This window comes from Stegastes partitus, unplaced genomic scaffold (genome assembly GCF_000690725.1).
Source record: "Stegastes partitus isolate 25-593 unplaced genomic scaffold, Stegastes_partitus-1.0.2 Scaffold311, whole genome shotgun sequence".
NCBI classification, from domain to species: domain Eukaryota; kingdom Metazoa; phylum Chordata; class Actinopteri; family Pomacentridae; genus Stegastes; species Stegastes partitus.
The window spans coordinates 442,396-459,721 of NW_007578042.1; the positions used below are offsets into that span (position 1 = coordinate 442,396).

General features: G+C 43.4%; 1 protein-coding gene across 2 annotated transcripts in view; it reads left to right on the forward strand.

The window, feature by feature from the left end:
* Positions 1–17,326, forward strand: part of kif13ba (kinesin family member 13Ba) — a 47,980-nt gene that overhangs the window by 21,582 nt on the left and 9,072 nt on the right. The window contains exons 10-36 of one of the 2 annotated variants that reach the window (XM_008283433.1): positions 4,345–4,457; positions 4,921–5,032; positions 5,190–5,402; positions 5,484–5,594; positions 5,807–5,941; positions 6,447–6,577; positions 6,819–6,905; positions 7,172–7,362; positions 7,469–7,748; positions 8,084–8,246; positions 8,353–8,508; positions 8,768–8,917; positions 11,017–11,142; positions 11,311–11,484; positions 11,658–11,815; positions 12,213–12,345; positions 12,502–12,657; positions 12,781–12,880; positions 13,014–13,140; positions 13,283–13,338; positions 13,443–13,567; positions 13,666–13,941; positions 14,033–14,185; positions 14,323–14,400; positions 14,498–14,548; positions 14,711–14,867; positions 15,667–15,797. In XM_008283433.1, the coding sequence (XP_008281655.1) occupies positions 4,345–4,457; positions 4,921–5,032; positions 5,190–5,402; positions 5,484–5,594; positions 5,807–5,941; positions 6,447–6,577; positions 6,819–6,905; positions 7,172–7,362; positions 7,469–7,748; positions 8,084–8,246; positions 8,353–8,508; positions 8,768–8,917; positions 11,017–11,142; positions 11,311–11,484; positions 11,658–11,815; positions 12,213–12,345; positions 12,502–12,657; positions 12,781–12,880; positions 13,014–13,140; positions 13,283–13,338; positions 13,443–13,567; positions 13,666–13,941; positions 14,033–14,185; positions 14,323–14,400; positions 14,498–14,548; positions 14,711–14,867; positions 15,667–15,797 (3,843 nt within the window). The remainder of the gene's footprint in view (positions 1–4,344; positions 4,458–4,920; positions 5,033–5,189; positions 5,403–5,483; positions 5,595–5,806; positions 5,942–6,446; positions 6,578–6,818; positions 6,906–7,171; positions 7,363–7,468; positions 7,749–8,083; positions 8,247–8,352; positions 8,509–8,767; positions 8,918–11,016; positions 11,143–11,310; positions 11,485–11,657; positions 11,816–12,212; positions 12,346–12,501; positions 12,658–12,780; positions 12,881–13,013; positions 13,141–13,282; positions 13,339–13,442; positions 13,568–13,665; positions 13,942–14,032; positions 14,186–14,322; positions 14,401–14,497; positions 14,549–14,710; positions 14,868–15,666; positions 15,798–17,326) is intronic. The other variant, XM_008283434.1, reaches the window with a different exon arrangement.

Consider the following 17,326-nt stretch of genomic DNA (forward strand, 5'->3'; position numbering starts at 1 on the left):
TCTAAAACCTGCAGGACAGTAGCTCACAAGGTCCGGAGTTGGAGATCCCTGCTGTAGATCATCACAAGGAGTTCATCTCTGCCCCCTAATGGCCCAACCAGTGTTGGTGGTAGGGGAACTGCAATGAAAGGATGTTTAAAAAATAAAAGCAACCTTTGACAGGTAGAAAAGTCACTCATCGCCGGATTAGTCATTCTGACTCATCACAGGATTCAATAGCATGTCCTGCTCAGACCTTCCAAACTAATGCTCCCCTCAGAGGTTTGCACTTTGACCTTATTTGCCACCAATTCTCAGTTGTTTGCTGTGCTTTTTTCCCTGCATTGCTAAGTGCGTTTGAAACCACAATTTAGTGTATTGCAGATTTTTAAAAAGATATTTAAGGAATGACTTTTATTGTTCTACTTGTTGTCTTTTTTTTTTTAACCTTAAAGCTGCTGCCAGGTAGGCTGATGAACTGCATGTCCTGCCTGCTGGTCTGGTTAAAAAGTCCATTATTAGGTTAATAAATTAAATGCCACATTGACTAGTATTTCTTCCTTGTCACTGCTTTACTAGCCAGCTGTATGTTAAAAATTGAATGGAAACACAACAGAACAGTGTCTGCATACTGTACAGTATAAATAAGAAAGAATCAGAAAGGAAGGAGCTGTAATTGCTGAATTACACCAGACAGCTTCTCATTGGCTTTTGTACACAGTCCTCAGCTCTGTGTCTGCTCTCTGTTTAGCCCTGTTCTATTTTTAAAAAATGTCCTTTTTTATTCTGCTCTGTTCCAGATATACCTGTCTTGTTTTTTGAATAATTCGCTTCTCTGTGGGGAATCCGGAGCTGTACTAGTCCAGCTATGAAACTAGTTTGCAAAAACTGTTTCATTACTGTGAAAGACACATTCTGAATTCAAAACCCTTTTGTAAAATTTTACTGTTCACAATTTTTACCGTACTTGACCTATTGTGCAGACATGTGGGGTGTTATATATCATAACATATCATTGTATTAATATGTAGTATAATATTACATTTTATACAGTAAAAGTATTACATAAAATGCTATTAGGATAGTATATAATTAGGATATAATGACCAATATATTGTTTTTCCATAACAAACACTTTTTAGTTAATTTCAGGACTGTGCAAATATTGTTCACAGCAAACAAGAAGTTACTCCCTGATAACCTACAGCAGCTGTTTAAAACTAACATTGGAAACTATGAATGAACAGGAATTTCAATTTTTAAAAAAGCCATTTGCTTGTACCACAATCAAGTGTAGATGATTATCAGTTCATGGGTAAACTTCCAGAATGGTCTGGACAATGATCTCAAGATGAGTACAACAATAAAACAATTTAAGAAAATATGCAAAAAAGATTGCTTGAAAAATATCATTATGTAGAACAGTGAAGGTGTTCTTGGGGTTTCATCATGGTGATGGTGGCACACATAGATGCAGTGGCCCCTTCAGGAGACAACGAAAGTGAACGTTTTGAGTGTCTTGCCGATCCCAGATGTTCAGTCTGCAAAACTTGCGGCCGTGAGGCTTTGTTGGATGTCAGGACAGTGAACGATGCTGGAATTGCGGCGATCGGTTGTGATTTGGGGCTGCAAGGTGGCGCAGTTGGTAGCACTGCTGCCTCGCAGCAAGAAGGTTGCCAGTTCGCATCCCGGTCGGGGCACCGGGATCTTTCTGCGTGGAGTTTGCATGTTCTCCCCGTGCAGCGTGGGTTCTCTCCAGGTTCTCCAGCTTCCTCCCACAAGTCCAAAAACATGCTGAGGTTAATTGGTGATTCTAAATTGTTCGTAGGTGTGAATGTGAGTGTGCTTGGTTGTCTGTCTCTACGTGTGGCCCTGTGATAGACTGGCGACCTGTCCAGGGTGTCCCCTCCCCTTACCCTAAGTCAGCTGGGATAGGCTCCAGCCCCCTGCGACACTAGTGAGGACTAAGCGGTGTATAGATAATGGATGGATGGGTTGTGATTTGGACATGCTGCGCCAACGCGGAGTCCAATTGGAGACTATGCCGGCAGTTACCCGAGAGAGAAGGAAGCGCAAACAGTGGGAATGTAAACAAAAGAGGGGGAAGAGAGCCGGGATCCATGCTAGGCTAAAGGCTAACCCCTCCAGACCAGCAGGATCCATGCTAGGCTAAAGGCTAACCCCTCCAGACCAGCAATACCGTCGCTCCTACTCTCCAGTGTCCACTCCCAACAAGCTGGATGAGCTACGTTTACTGGGAGAAACCTCCAGAGAGTGGAAAGACTGCTGTGTGTTTGCTTTTACAGAAGCATGGCTCCATGACAGGCAGCTAGCTCTGGGCAGCATCCATGGCTTCACCATCGTCACACCATCGTGTGTGTCTTTGTGTCCCTGAAGACATACCAGGACCTGAAGAGGTTGGCCATGTTCAACGTGATGGCAGTACACATGGGGGCAGCGGCCCCTTCAGGAGACAGCGAGAGTGAACGTTTAGTGTCTTGTTTATCCCAGACGTGCATTCCGCAAAACTTGCTAATTGAATAATCCTGAAGAAACGCTCTTTCATCTTGCCTGTACTACTGTGTATGTACAGCAAAATGACAATAAACTTGATTTGATTTGATTTGATTTTGATTTCTTTTGTGACAACATGGAAAATCGGAAGAAGTCAGCCAAGACATCAGGAAGAGGATTGTAGACCTCCACAGTCTGGTTCATCTTTGGGTACAATTTCCAGATGCCTGAAGATTCCAAGTTCATCTGTTCAAACAATTATACACAAGTATAAACACCATGGGAATGTCCAACCATCATAGCACTCAGGAAGGAGACGGGTTCTGTATCCCAGAGATGAAGTGTTTTGGTTTTGGTGAAGAATGTCCGTAACAACCCCAGAACAAAAGTTAAAGACCTTGTGAAGATGCTGCTGAAGCTGGTAAGAGAGAGTCATTATCCACAGTGAAGCCAGTCCTGTACCGACATGAGCTGAAAGGATACTCAGAGAGGAAGAAGACATTACTCCAAAAGAAAGATAAAAAAGTCACATTGCAGTTTGCAAATGCACACAGGGACGAAGACCTTCATTTGTGGAGACATGTCCTGTGGTCTGATGAAACTAAAACTGAACTGTTTGGCCATAATGGCCATTGTTACATTTGGAGTTAAAAGGGGAAAGCTTGCAAGCCTGAGAGCACCATCCCAGCTGTGTAGTATGGGGGTGGCAGCATCATGCTGTGGGGCTGTTTTGCTGCAGGAGGAATTGGTGCACTTCACAAAGTGGATGGCATCATGAGGAAAGAACATTATGTGGAAATATTGAAGCAGCATCTCATGACATCAGACTTCATTCTACTCATTTTCAGACATTATTTTAAAGTTTTTTGTTTTGTTTTATTCATTTTTGGGATTTGTTTCAATTTCTTGCCTTTATGGTATTTTGACATGTCTGAAATATATCAAATAAATCAAAAGGCACAGAAGTACATGGTTGCACAGATTCACTTTCGAGAGAGACCAAAGTGGGGCATCTGCTGATGTTTGGCACACGTGCTGCTTCGGTGTCACAGCAGGCGGTGACCAGGTGTTACATTCTGTCCTGTCAGCTGCTGATCTGTCAGACATGGTCAGGAGTGGATCCGGCCCAGTACAGATAGGAATGTGATATCCACCTCTTCAACAGCCCTTGGGAAGACACTGAGGGAAGCTGTCAATGAGAAACTGAAAGATGATGGCATCACCTGGATGGCAGAATGACAATAATCAGAGAAACACTTAGAAGATGTGCTGTCAGTAAGAGTGGACCAAATCATATGGCACAAATGCATTTAACAGTAACCTGATGAGGGAAGGTCTCTGACAAAGTCACCTTGTTGTTTATAACTCTAATCCTTGGAAATTGGAGGAGTGCTCGGTTGAAGGCTGCTCAGAATATGGTGGATGATTGCATTGATGTTGGGGCTCCTTGTGAATAATGGCTCAACATTGGTGGTGAGACTTCATGTTATTGCTTTCCGGGCTGTCACCAGGTTTTGTTGAGTCATATGTGCATAAGTGTCCTATAGTGCAGCTCCTGGTTATTTTGGTTATTTAATTTGCAGACCAGCTTGGACATTCCACAGCTCATTGTCAAATGACTTGCTACCCTGAATAAGGCATACCAATGAATAGTCAGAAGGAGAACAGAATCTGGTTACATTTGAATATGGACAGAAAAAAAATCCTAAACCAACATCAGGCTGCAAAACCCCTGCTGGAGCTGCGTCTCCATCCAAACTGCATTCTGGAAGCATTTTCTTCTCATACACAGGAGGTTGCAGTCGTGAATAGAACAATGTTCAGATTTTTTGCCTTTTTCTTTTTCTGTAGACGAGCGGGGAGAAGGTGAGTCGGCTGAGTCTGGTAGACTTGGCTGGAAGTGAGCGAGCCGCAAAAACTGGAGCAGCAGGAGAGCGACTAAAGGAGGGAAGCAACATCAACAAGTAATCAGAAGCAGTTAAACACAGAAAAAACACACACTTAAAGTCTACAGGTGTTTTCACACTAGCAGTGTTACTTTCATAACTGTTTTTCTAACCACAGAACACTGTCATCTCACAAGCCATACCTTTCTTTTTTGATCATTTGCAAATAAAGTTGTAAATTTGTACAAAAGCATATGCCCTAAGTATTTGGTATTTTCATGACTTTTGAACCACGTTTCTTTTTAAAGTGTACACAAATTACTTGCTCGACATGACAAAATTAACACAGCTGTCACCAAAAGCATATAATGGTACTTATTGCATCTGTCTGGAAAACACCTACAAAGAAAGTTTAATGTCAAAGCATCCCAGGATAGAGATGAGAATAAGACTGTGATATAAACCCATAACCAGGTACGTGAAAGGAAATCAAAAGCACTTGACCCTAATATTTTTGTGTGTCTTTGTGTGTACTTGCCAGGTCTCTCACTACGCTGGGTCTGGTGATCTCAGCTCTGGCTGAACAGGGAACTGCCAAGAACAAAACCAAGTTTGTTCCTTACAGAGACTCTGTTCTGACATGGCTGCTGAAGGTAAATACACAGTAGATGTCCACCAGAGACAAAGGAACAAACACCTTTGATTAGTTTGTGCTGTTTTCTTATTTTCTTATATAATATCTATCTTTTCACAATTGGTACCATTCATTTCCCTGTCTTTCTCCTTCATTCATGTTCATGTTGTTTCCAGGACTGCCTGGGGGGCAACAGTCGCACAGCAATGGTTGCAACTGTGAGTCCAGCAGCAGACAATTATGAGGAGACACTTTCTACATTGCGTTATGCTGACCGAGCAAAGAACATTGTTAATCACGCTGTTGTCAATGAAGACCCCAATGCTCGCATCATCAGGGAGCTCCGGGAGGAAGTAGAGAAACTACGAGTACAGCTGACCCAGGCAGAGGTGAGATGTCTTCACAAGCTATGAAATCACAATGTAGAAATATTTGCTTTCCTCTGTTCCCACCAGCTGTCTTTTCTCCAGTCTCTGAAAGCTCCAGAGCTGAAAGAGCGTCTGGAAGAGTCTGAAAAATTGATTCAAGAGATGACCATCACCTGGGAGGAGAAACTCCGCAAAACTGAGGAGATTGCACAGGTAAGACCCACAAACCATGTGAAAGAGTAACTGGTAAAGCAAACATATTGAGCTATTCTACAAAATCAGTTCCTGTTTGTTTATGGGTATTTGCTGGAAGTCTTCCCATTCAAAATGCAGTAGGAAATCGATTCTGTTTGGGTTTGAACATTATGTTTAGATTGGTTTATTCAATTTATAAATATGATGATTTTCTATGTGTGTGTTTGTAGGAGCGCCAGAAGCAGTTGGAGAGTCTGGGCATTTCTCTTCAGTCTTCAGGGATTAAAGTTGGAGATGATAAAAGTTTTCTTGTCAACCTTAATGCTGATCCTGCCCTCAATGAACTGCTTGTGTACTACCTAAAGGTGTGTGCATACACATACTTTGCTCATCATGCTTTAATTAACGCCGCAACTGTGTTATAATTAATGACGTGTTTTATACTACCTCGAGTCCCTCTGCTCTGTAGACATCTGAACTGAGCAGTCATAGAAAATCTTTACAAACGTTTAGAATATAGAAACTGACTTGTTTTGTTTTTAGAATTGGCTGAGTTGGATTTGGTTGTAATGTGACGGTGCTTATGAAAAAAAATGTGTATATATTTACATATTATTTGACGTCAGAAGCACAAAACAGCTTTGATGAAAAATAATCACGTTACTGCTTGATGGGCGAGATCAAAACAGACAAATTTAAGATCGTCATTGCAAGGGGTAACTAAAGTTTGTCTGTTGCGATTGTTTCTTTCATAAATCACACACATTTTATAACCTGGTAAGCTTTGCTCTATTAGATGTGACTCTGTTAAAATGTGTCTGTCTGACTCAGCTGATAACAGATTGTAACATGTTGAACACTGTGTCTCAGGAACACACAAAAGTGGGTTCAGCAGACTCTCAGGACATCCAGCTGTGTGGGATGGGTATCCAGGCAGAGCACTGTGTCATCGATATAACGGCAGACGCTGCTGTCATCCTTACCTCGCACCGCAATGCTCGGTAAGTCATGCCAGTGTAACAGAGGGAAAGCTCAGCATGATGACGACCAAGGCTAAATGGAAAATGTTTCTGTCTTAAGAGCTCTGTGGGAGGAACAACAAACGAGCACTACCAGCACTGATGTCATATTACCTCTAGAGTTATTGTTGCCATCAGTGTGTTCATACTGCTTCTTTTTCAAGTTTTAAAAATAAAATGTCACTGTGAGCTAATGTTACTGCTTTGTTTGCTGGTGTTTTAGGACATGTGTTAATGGTTCTCCAGTAACCAGCGCTTTGCAACTTCATCATGGCGACCGAATCCTCTGGGGAAACAACCACTTCTTTAGGTAACCTTATTGTTTTTAGATTTTTTAAATGACTCTGATCTTTTTCAAATTCATTCATAGATTCCATGAATATGATGGAAAATATTTGTCAGTGCATTGTGTTGACATCATTTACCATTTGACATTCATTTTAGATTTTCTTACCTCTTTTTAATACACACAGTTTCTCGTCATTATCTCCAGTTTTTATTCATATCCAATCATCCTGTTTTGTATTATTCACTCTTGGAAGTAATAAAGTTGACACGTGCTTATCCCACCTCAAGGATCAATCTGCCTAAGCGCCGCTCTCGTGCAGTTGAAGATGAGGAGGGTGAGGGAGGTGTAATGAAGAACAGTGGTAGCAATGAACAGCTGGATGCAGACGGTGACACAGCCAGTGAGGTGTCCAGTGAAGTCAGCTTCTCTTATGAGTTTGCTCAGACAGAGGTCATGATGAAGGCCTTGGGCAACAATGGTAAGCTGTGTTAAGACGATGCAATGTTGATTTCCTGCTAGGCAGAACATCAATCCTATAGTTTCCTGTCTATGTCTAATGACTCCTCTATGTTGTGTCTGGTCAGACCCCATGCAGGCAGTCCTCCAGTCTCTGGAGAGGCAGCATGAAGAGGAGAAACGTTCTGCTCTGGAGCGACAGAGGCAGATGTACGAGCAGGAACTCCAGCAGCTCCGCAAGAAGCTCAACCCAGACCGTCTGTCCACAGGCCAGTCTGGAGGGCTGACGTCTGGCCAGCAAGGTCCAGGACAGCAGTCTCACTACCGTAGCCTGGAGAGACTCAGTATGGGAGGGATGACCCATTCATCCAGCGCCCAGAGCAGACTGAGGCAGTGGAGTGAGGACAGGTGTGTGTGTGTGTTTGTTTTTGTTTTTTATGTCCTCTGGGGACTTCTAACTGGCTGCACACCAACCCATGGGGACCTCCTGGGACCATGGGGACCAAATTCAGGTCCCAATAGATCCAGACTGCTTTCTAAGAGTTTAAATCTGCTTGCACATTAAAGGTTAGCAGTAGGTTAAGGGCAAGTGGCTAGGGAATGCATTATGTCAACAGAAGGGACAGAGAAATTGTGTGCATGCGTGCGTGTGCATGTTGTGTTAAAGAACAAATGCAAACCTAACATTTCCTCATCCCTCCTCTGTCTCCCCTTTTTGTCTGCCTCTTCCTGTCCTCCTGCAGAGAGGTGGTGTTGGTGAGGAGTCTGCGGAGGTTGAGGGAGCAAATAGTGAGAGCAAACCTCCTTGTGCAAGAAGCATGTTTCATTGCTGAGGAGTTGGAGCGACACACTGAATACAGAGTCACTTTGCAGATCCCATCAGACAACCTCAACGCAAACCGCAAGGTCTCACATGCAAACATTACCACCTCATGCATGGGTGTCCTGTCTTCTGTTTTTCCCACTGCCCATAATCCAAATACATCTGTTGTGTGTGTGTGTGTTTGTGTAGAGGGATGCAGTGCTGAGTGAGCCAGCAATTCAGGTTCGACGACGCTGTCGAGGGAAACAGATCTGGAGTCTGGAGAAGATGGAGAACCGTCTGGTGGACATGAGAGAGCTGTACCAGGAATGGCAGGACTATCACCTCCATCATCAGGACGACCCTGTGAGTCAGCTTAACACAAACTTATTTAAGAAAGAAGAACAAATAAGTTAGGGTTTATTATGTTAAGTGTACTGTGACCTCAGTGCAAAGTGTTTTCAGCTATGGGGAGAATATGAGGTTATTAATGTACCCTCCCTCAACATTGTCATGGTCCTGAGCTGAAAGAAAAATTGTAATGAGAAATCTGGGTTTCTGATTCATAAGCTACTAAAATCATAAGACCGATTTGCTGTTAAACTCTCCTGTTTTCCATGTCCAGGTAATGCGCTCATACTTTCGTCGAGCGGACCCATTCTTTGACGAGCAGGAAAACCATAGTCTGATAGGTGTTGCCAACGTCTTCCTTTCCTGTCTGTTCTACGATGTCAAGTTGCAGTATGCTGTTCCCATCATCAATCAAAAGGGAGAGGTAGAAACACCTTTTTCAACATTTCAACTCCTCCAGACCTAGCTCTGTTAGTGCTTTGTTGTTTGATTGTTTTAGTGCTTTTAATCTTTTCATCGACACCTTTTTGCTAACAAATTACTCAATTTTAAACTGCACAACACAACTATTGCTTGGGTCTTAGATGATCTCTTATCTTCACCTAGTCCATCAGGTTGATAACAGCATGACATTATCTTAGCTAAACCAGGAGGCCCAATGGAAATGGATACATCTCCCTTTTCTACAATTCTACAATTTCATTTAGCAGACGCTTTTATCCAAAGCGACATACATCTGAGAGCAGATACAACACAAGCAAGGATCTAGTCAGAAGAAAGATAAGTGCCATAGAAAAAATTCAAGTGTGATAAGGCGTTGATGCCAATAGCAGGGTGTAGGGAGGTAATAGGATTTTTTAATTTTTTTGTTTGATTTTTGTTTTTTGTTTTCGGGCAGTCAAGTGCAAAAGTGTTCAGTGAAGAGTTGGGTCTTTAGTCTTTTCTTAAAGACTGAGAGGGAGTCAGCAGATTGAACTGAGTTTGGTAACTCGTTCCACCACCGCGGAACCACAGAGGAGAAGAGTCTAGCTAATGACCTCGAGCCCTGTTGCAGTGGTTGTATTAGGCGGTTTTTGTTGGTTGAGCATAGTGAGCGAGAGGGAGTGTAGATCTGAATGAGAGAGTTCAGGTAGGAGGGAGCTGTTCTCATTGTGGTTTTGTAAGCAAGTGTCAAGATTTTGAATTTGATGCAGGCAGCAACTGGAAGCCAGTGAAGTGATCTGAACAGCGGGGTGACACGTGCTGTTTTTGCCTGGTTGAAAACCAGACGTGCTGCTGCATTCTGGATCATCTGCAGAGGTTTGACTGTGGATGCAGGGAGGCCTGCTAGTAAGGAGTTGCAGTAGTCAATGCATGATATTATTGGAGCTTGTACCGGGAGCTGTGTTGCATGTTCAGACAGGACAGGTCTGATCTTCCTGATGTTGTACAGAGCGAATCGACACGACCGAGCAACACAGGCCACATGAGCCTTGAAGGTTAGTTGGTCATCAATCATGACACCCAAGTTTCTGGCAGATTTTGTGGGTTTGAGTTGGGTTGAATCAAGCTGGATGTTAATTTCTTGTTGTAGAGAGGGACTGGCTGGGATGACAAGGAGCTCGGTCTTAGAGAGTTCATTCACACTCTACACCACTGACTATGGGCAAACTCAGGTGTCTTTTTATATTCAGAAGTTTTTGGACGACACTGCCGTATTGGGTTTACTTAACCAAGACAATGACCTCTTCTGCAGAAGGGAGTTTGAATTATTTGTCAGCTGGTGATACAAATTTTTAAAAAATGAATGTGGGGAAGACCATTATTGATTTTAGACAGCAAAAACAGGAGGTCTTCCTAGTGATGATTAAGTGTCAGTACATAGAGATAGTCCAAACTAACAAATACGTTGTTTTCTGTCTGAACAGTGAAATATACTGGAAAAAGAACAGTGAGGTTGTAATAAAAAAGACTCAACTGACTATTCTTCTTGAGCAGGCTTATATCATCCTTTTATATTAGCAACAAGCGTCTTCATGCTTCATGCTTTATGTTAGCCAGTGTCCTCTTTTATGCTGCTCTCTGCTGGAGGGGAAAGCATCACTGTGGATGACAAAAGCAGGATCAATAAGGTGATTAGGAGGCTGGCTGTGATTGGCCTTAATCCAAACTCACTTGAGATTACTGTCGAAAAGAGAGCTAGGGCTAAATTTAAAGATGGTTTTGTGTCTTGGAAGCCATTCATTACACAGTGTTTTTAACAGACTCAAAAGCTCTTTCACTGAGTGACTAGTGATGCCTCAGTGAACAATTCTGAACAATTCAGACGGTGTTTTGTTTTTCTAATGAACACTTTCAGATGTGGTATAGGTCCTTGGCACCATTCAGCTTTTAATTATGTATCCAGTGGCTTTTTTATTTAGTTTTTGTGTACTACAGATGTTATGTCTGTTTCATTATTATTTGTTCTTTGAAAGAGTAGAACTGGTGGCAAGTATAGTTGGGGTAAAGTCTGTTTGTTCTGTTTTAATTTCTGATCTTCAGGTTGCTGGGCGCCTGCATGTGGAGGTTGTGAGGGTTGGAGGAGGCTTAGAGGACAACATGGCTGGAGGAGATGAATCTGACAACAACCAAGACAATGAAGTTCAAGATCGCAAACTGGTTTGCATGGTGAGACACACAGCTCATCAGACAGTAGAACACTGTGTTATTTAGACCTGGGGTATAGTGGTTTGAAATCATTCTCGGTGCTTTGTTTCATACCACAAGGAATGTTGAATATATTTAGTTTTCTTTATAGAAGAGAATCAGTTTTTTTCACCTGTGTATCTTCTGCAGATTAAGATCCTGCAAGCCACTGGTCTTCCTCAGTACCTGTCCAACTTCGTCTTCTGTCAGTATTCATTCTGGGACCAGCCTGAGCCCATCATTGTAGCTCCTGAAGTTGACACATCATCCTCGTCACCCAACACCAAGGACCCTCACTGTATGGTGGTGTTTGATAGCTGCAAGGTGAACAGGGTGGCGTGGATAAGAATGTTAAAAGACTTGTAACAACAAACCTAAAAGCCTTCACGAGATGCATTTGGGATGAACCATAGTTGTGTGCAAATATGTATAGCAATGGTGAAGGATGGGTCACTTACATGTTGTTGATATGACATTGGTCTCTTTGGATATTGCAGGAGATGGCAGTGTCAGTGACTGAGGATTTCATTGAGTACCTCACAGAAGGGGCAGTTGCCATTGAGGTCTATGGACACAGACAGGCTGATGCAGGGAGAAACCCTGCCCTATGGGACCTCAGCATCATCCAGGCCAAGACACGCACACTACGAGACAGGTAGATACAACCACAGTCACCTTTGACTCTTTTATTTTTTTATTTTTTTAAAATATTTTTTTGGGGCGTTTTGCCTTTATTTTAGAGCAGTAGAGATAGACAGGAATAAGGGGAGAAAAATGGGTAGAGACCTGCAGCAAAGGGTCGTGAATGGGAGTTGAACCCACGACCGCTGCGTCGGGGAACTATAGCCCCTGTTCATGGGTCACCTGTTCAGCTAGGTGAACTATAGGGGCGCCCTACATTTGACTCTTATTCAGCAAGATGCCAAGGTCCTTTGTAGAAAGCAGGCTTTAAATGCAGAATTTAAACCTGGAATTCGGGTTGACTAACTCTAAATTTTCAATAAACCTGTTTTCTGAAATGGGGCCCGTGTGAAAAACGTGTGTTTTTACAGGTGGAGTGAGGTAACACGTCGTCTGGAGTTATGGATTCAAATCCTGGAGATAAATGAAAACGGAGACTTCGTCCCTGTGGAAGTGGTCCCTGCTAGAGATGTGCGGACTGGGGGAATCTTCCAGCTTCGGCAGGTAAGGATAAGCCCTGACTTAACCACAGCCAACCCATTTGCATCAGGGGGAATTAGCAAACTTCAGCTGGAAATCTAGCTACTAAATATGCTAACTAGTGGCTTGTCTTCCTGACTTCAATGTCTGCCCCACCTTCTCCTCCCTGTTCATGTCCAGGGTCAGTCGAGGCGAATCCAGGTAGATGTGCGTTCAGTTCAGGACTCGGGCACGATGCCTCTGATAGCAGAGATTATGCTTGCAGTGTCCGTGGGCTGTGTAGAGATCAGAAACACCACAGCAAACCAGGAAGGAGACGAGATGGACAGTTATCAGGTAAACCAGTTTAATACACCTCTGTCTACTGTCTCTTTACCCTATATCTTAAACATTTAAAATTAACTTAAAGCTGAAGTGAACCAGAACATTCAGTATTTAACTGAGTGGTTTGTTGGACAGGAAAGAGATCTGGAACGTTTGCGGCGGCAGTGGTTAGCTGCTCTCACCAAGAGACAGGAATACCTTGACCAGCACTTGCAGAGCCTGGTTAGCAAAGCAGGTACTTTCTGTTTCTCATTATTATAGTAGTGTAGAGTTTGCTGGTGTCTTCATAATCAGGCCAGGTAAATGGCCAAGTAAATTTTTGTGGTTTACAGTGTAAAAGGTGCCTAAAGTATGGGTGTTGTGTACAGAAAAGACAGAGGACGACATGGAGAGGGAGGCCCAGCTGCTTGAGTGGCGCTTGACTCTGACAGAGGAAAGAAACGCTGTTATGGTGCCCTCTGCTGGCAGCGGCATTCCTGGAGCACCCGCTGAATGGTGAGCATGTTGCAAGATGTGTGTCTCTCTGATTTCATTTGTTACATTTTTCCTTGTGATTTCCAGATGTTACCACTTGGAGGCACAAATGTGCAGACAAACATGTACATATGTGTTAATGACAATGTGTGTTTGTTCACAGGGTTCCTTTGCCAGGCATGGAGACTCACATTCCTGTCCTCTTTCTGAACCTCAAACGTATGGAAGTTCTTTGCTAAGTACTATATGCTTACAAATAGTTTTTTTTCTACTCGAGGGTTAAATTTTTTATATTTTTGTTTGTCTCTGTATTGTTTCCCCAGCTGATGACCTCAGCTCCCAAGACCAGTTTGAGGTCCCTGAGGCTGGAGGTTGGGATGCCACCTTGAGTGGGGAGGATGAAGATGACTTCTTTGACCTACAAATTGTGAAACACTACGATGGAGAGGTAAGCCTACAGCAGGCATTTTTGGAGGCACTGTTGGGCACACTAAGGGAATATTTTCTGTAACTTTCTTGGTATTAACTGTGATTGTTGATTCACAGGTGAAAGCAGAGGCATCATGGGACTCTACTGTCCATGACTGTCCTCAGCTCAGTCGTGGGGGAGCATGGCCAGAGCAGCGCGTCTATCTGACTGTTCGAGTGGTGGTTCAGCTCAGCCACCCTGCCGATATGCAACTAGTGCTAAGAAAGAGGATCTGTGTCAATGTTAACCCGGGTCGCCAGGGTTTTGCCCACAACTTTCTCAAAAGGATGTCAAGCCGCAGCACTATACCTGGTTGTGGAGTCACATTTGAGGTGGTCTCCAACATCCCTGGGGTAAGGCATTGGAAAAATACCTGGCATCCAGAGTCCTGCTTAGCAGGGTCAGTTATTAAAGACAAATCTTCATGATGCTTTGTCTCAGCAGGACACTCCTGGTTCAGAGGACAGGGAGCTGTTGGCCCGACTTGCTGCCAGTGCGCACAAAGGCCAGTCAGGTGACGACGAGGCTGCCATTGAGAAATACCTCCGCAGTGTCCTGAGTCTGGAGAACATCCTCACTCTGGATAGACTCAGACAGGTAGATAAAGAAACTCAAAGAACTGTACAGAATCTTCAGTAGATAGTAATCCACAGGCCTGCAGTCACACACACCATTTCTTTTCTTTTCTTTTCTTTTTTTTAATCAGATAAAAATGTGCTGTGTGTGTGTTTCAGGAGGTGGCAGTGAAGGAGCAGCTGACAACCAGAGGGAGGAGTAATAGAAGAAGCCTAAGCTCTCCTTCTGTCCACAGGGTAAAACAGAAATACATTATTAATATGTCAGAGCATGAGATGGTGGCACATCATATGGCAATATGACAGGATTTTCTCAATTCATCCCATCCCTCAGCTGTCTGGAAGCAGACAAGACCTGTCCACAACCTGCCTGCTGGATGAGAAGGTACTACACACTTTGAACAACAGAGTTCTGTGTTTAACTGTGGATCCACTAGCAATGTGTCACATCATTCTGTTTATATGTAGCAGTGACTTATTTGGTTTAACATGTTGACTCTGATCGTTTAATAATTGCCCTGTCATCTCTCCTTTGTCTGCTTCTCAGGGTCGATGGGAGAGTCAGCAGGATATCTTTATGCACTCTCAATTTCACCGCACCCTCCCCCGGCCAGCCTCGTCCCCTTCCACCTACTCCACCTCCCCTTCTTCATCCCCTACTCCCTTCGCCATGACCCCCCCACAGAACCAGGAACCAGAGCAAGGTAGACATACACCTTCAGTACTCCATCTTCTTACTCTCTTTGCCATCCTTCTTTTTTCCTCTTTTCTTTTTTCTACCTGGGTTCATCCATCGTTACAACAGTCCTTCATTTTAAGACATGCTCCTCCCTGCCTTACCTCCTCTGCCCTTCCATCTTGTCTCCTTTCGTGTGATGTTCCCAAACACTTTACCATTTTCTTGCTCCCATTAGTAAATGCATGGTCTTCAATCTGCTCCTTTCTGTCCAGGCAGAAGTGTTCCTTTGTGTGATATTTCTGTCTATCTGCTCATTTGCAAGTTATTTCCATTCATTTTGCTTTGTTCTTTGCTTCTCTCTGCACGCTCATCATCATGACCAAAACCTTTTAATGTCTGCTGTGATCAATCAGAATATTTCACTGTCAGTGAGCTGATTCATAGTGATTTCTTGTCCATGTCAGTCAGGATACATGTCACTGTGACATTCTTCAGATTAATTCTGTTTTGAAAATGAACAGAATTAATATTTTTTGACTAATTTCTGCGACACAATCCAGTGTGAATGTTTTTTTTAATCATATCGTAATAGATATATCTACCATCTCTGTGTGTGTTTTATGACCAGCTTCTTCTGTCAGTCTATCACTGTGTTGTGGGGTTTTTGCCATTTTCTGGACACGCTTTCAAATCCTTGTCTAAATCTGTCACACCTCCTCTACCTCCCGGACCTCCTCTTGTTTCCTTGCTTTCTTCCTTCCTCTCTTCTGCCTCCTCCTTGTCTTTCATCTTTCTCGCCTCGCCTCCCTCCCTCCCCTCCCCAGGTCGTTTAGGACTTGCTGCCTCTTATCTTTCAGTTAAAGCGCTGGTTCCTCAGATGCCCAAACTGCTCAAGTCTCTGTTTCCAGCACGAGATGACAAGAAGGAGCTGAGACCTTCACCACACAACCAGCAGGTCAGCAGAGGTGCACTAGTCAAGTATAATGTATCCCTTGGTTTCATCCAGGGAAAGACATTGAGTATAGGCCCTCTGTCTTGCCTTGGCAATTAGTCAGGTGCCAGAAACTTTGACCTGATTTACTTCAGAGGCATAAATGTCAAAATCTTACATATAACAAATTTATATGATATACAATTGTGAACAAACGCTAACGTACACTTACAAGACCATGTACTGTATATCATAGTGGTCTTGTGTTTTCTATGATGGAATCATACCTACGTGTCTGTGTCGCAACAAACAACCATATACTTTGGTTCTTTCATTGATTTATGACAGGTTCTCTGGAAATATAAAATCTGCTCTGTCAAAAACATACTATTATCAGCGTTGGTGATGTAAAAAGCTGTGTTAATCAAACTTTGTTAGTGCCGTGGCCTGTTAGCTTTTCATGAGTCATTACAATTGACTACAGTACTTCTCTGAGCTCATTCAAATAGGGCCCATTTCGTACACTTTTTAGATGCAGCCATAAACACAACAATGGGGAAAGTCTGAGGAGCTCAGCACAGATCTTAAAAAGCAAATAATGACTTGAACGAGTAAGAAAAGGGGCTTGGAGCTATTACAAAGCAGCTTCTGATCACAAAATCATCTGTGCATTCAACTGTAAGTATAAAGTGCATGGCACGTTTGTGTTACTGCTAGGAAGAAACGCCAACTGTCACCTGCTGCTGAAAAAAAATCGGTAAGAATAGTCAAGAGTCAACCAAGAATCTCCAAAAGCAGGTTTGCAATAAGTTAGACGCAGATGGAACAGTGTCGGTGTCCACAGTCAAGCATGTTTTACATCAGCATGAGCTGAGAGGCTAGAAAAAGGAAGACCTAGAAGCAGCACCTGTGTTCACACCGGACGCGAGTAAAATCATTCGCGCGAATGATTTACATGTAAAGTCAATGTGAAGACACGATTAGACGCGTACGCAGCGAGCGCGTGCAGTTAGTATCCTGGAGGGATATCCTGGTACCGATCCTCTCCAACAGGTAGTCAAACTGGGTCCGGATCAGCTGAAAACAGAGCTGGAAGCGGCCGTCATCCAGGCTACTCTGGAGAAGGTGGAGGAATTCCCCGAGCTGTGTGCATCTCTGGGGATCCCATGGATCCGGCGTCTGGATCGCGTCATTCGCGCGAGACACAAATCTTGATGCCTCATTGACGCGATTTATACGCGCGAATGAAGCAAGTAAACTCAGTGCACACACGCGTCCAAATACGCGCATAACGCGCGATGAATTCACGTCTGATGTGAACACAGCAAACACAGCATTCCACTGAAGTTTGCTGCTGATCACATGGAGGAAGAAAAGGCCTTCTGGAGGAAAGTTCTATAGTCACATGAAACAAAAATTGGGCTATTTGGCCACAATGACCAGAAATATGTTTGGAGGAAAGAAGGTAGGACCTTTAACCCCAAGAACACCCAACCTACCATCAAGCATGGTGGTGGCAGTATTATGCTTTGAAACTGTTTTGCTGCCAGTGA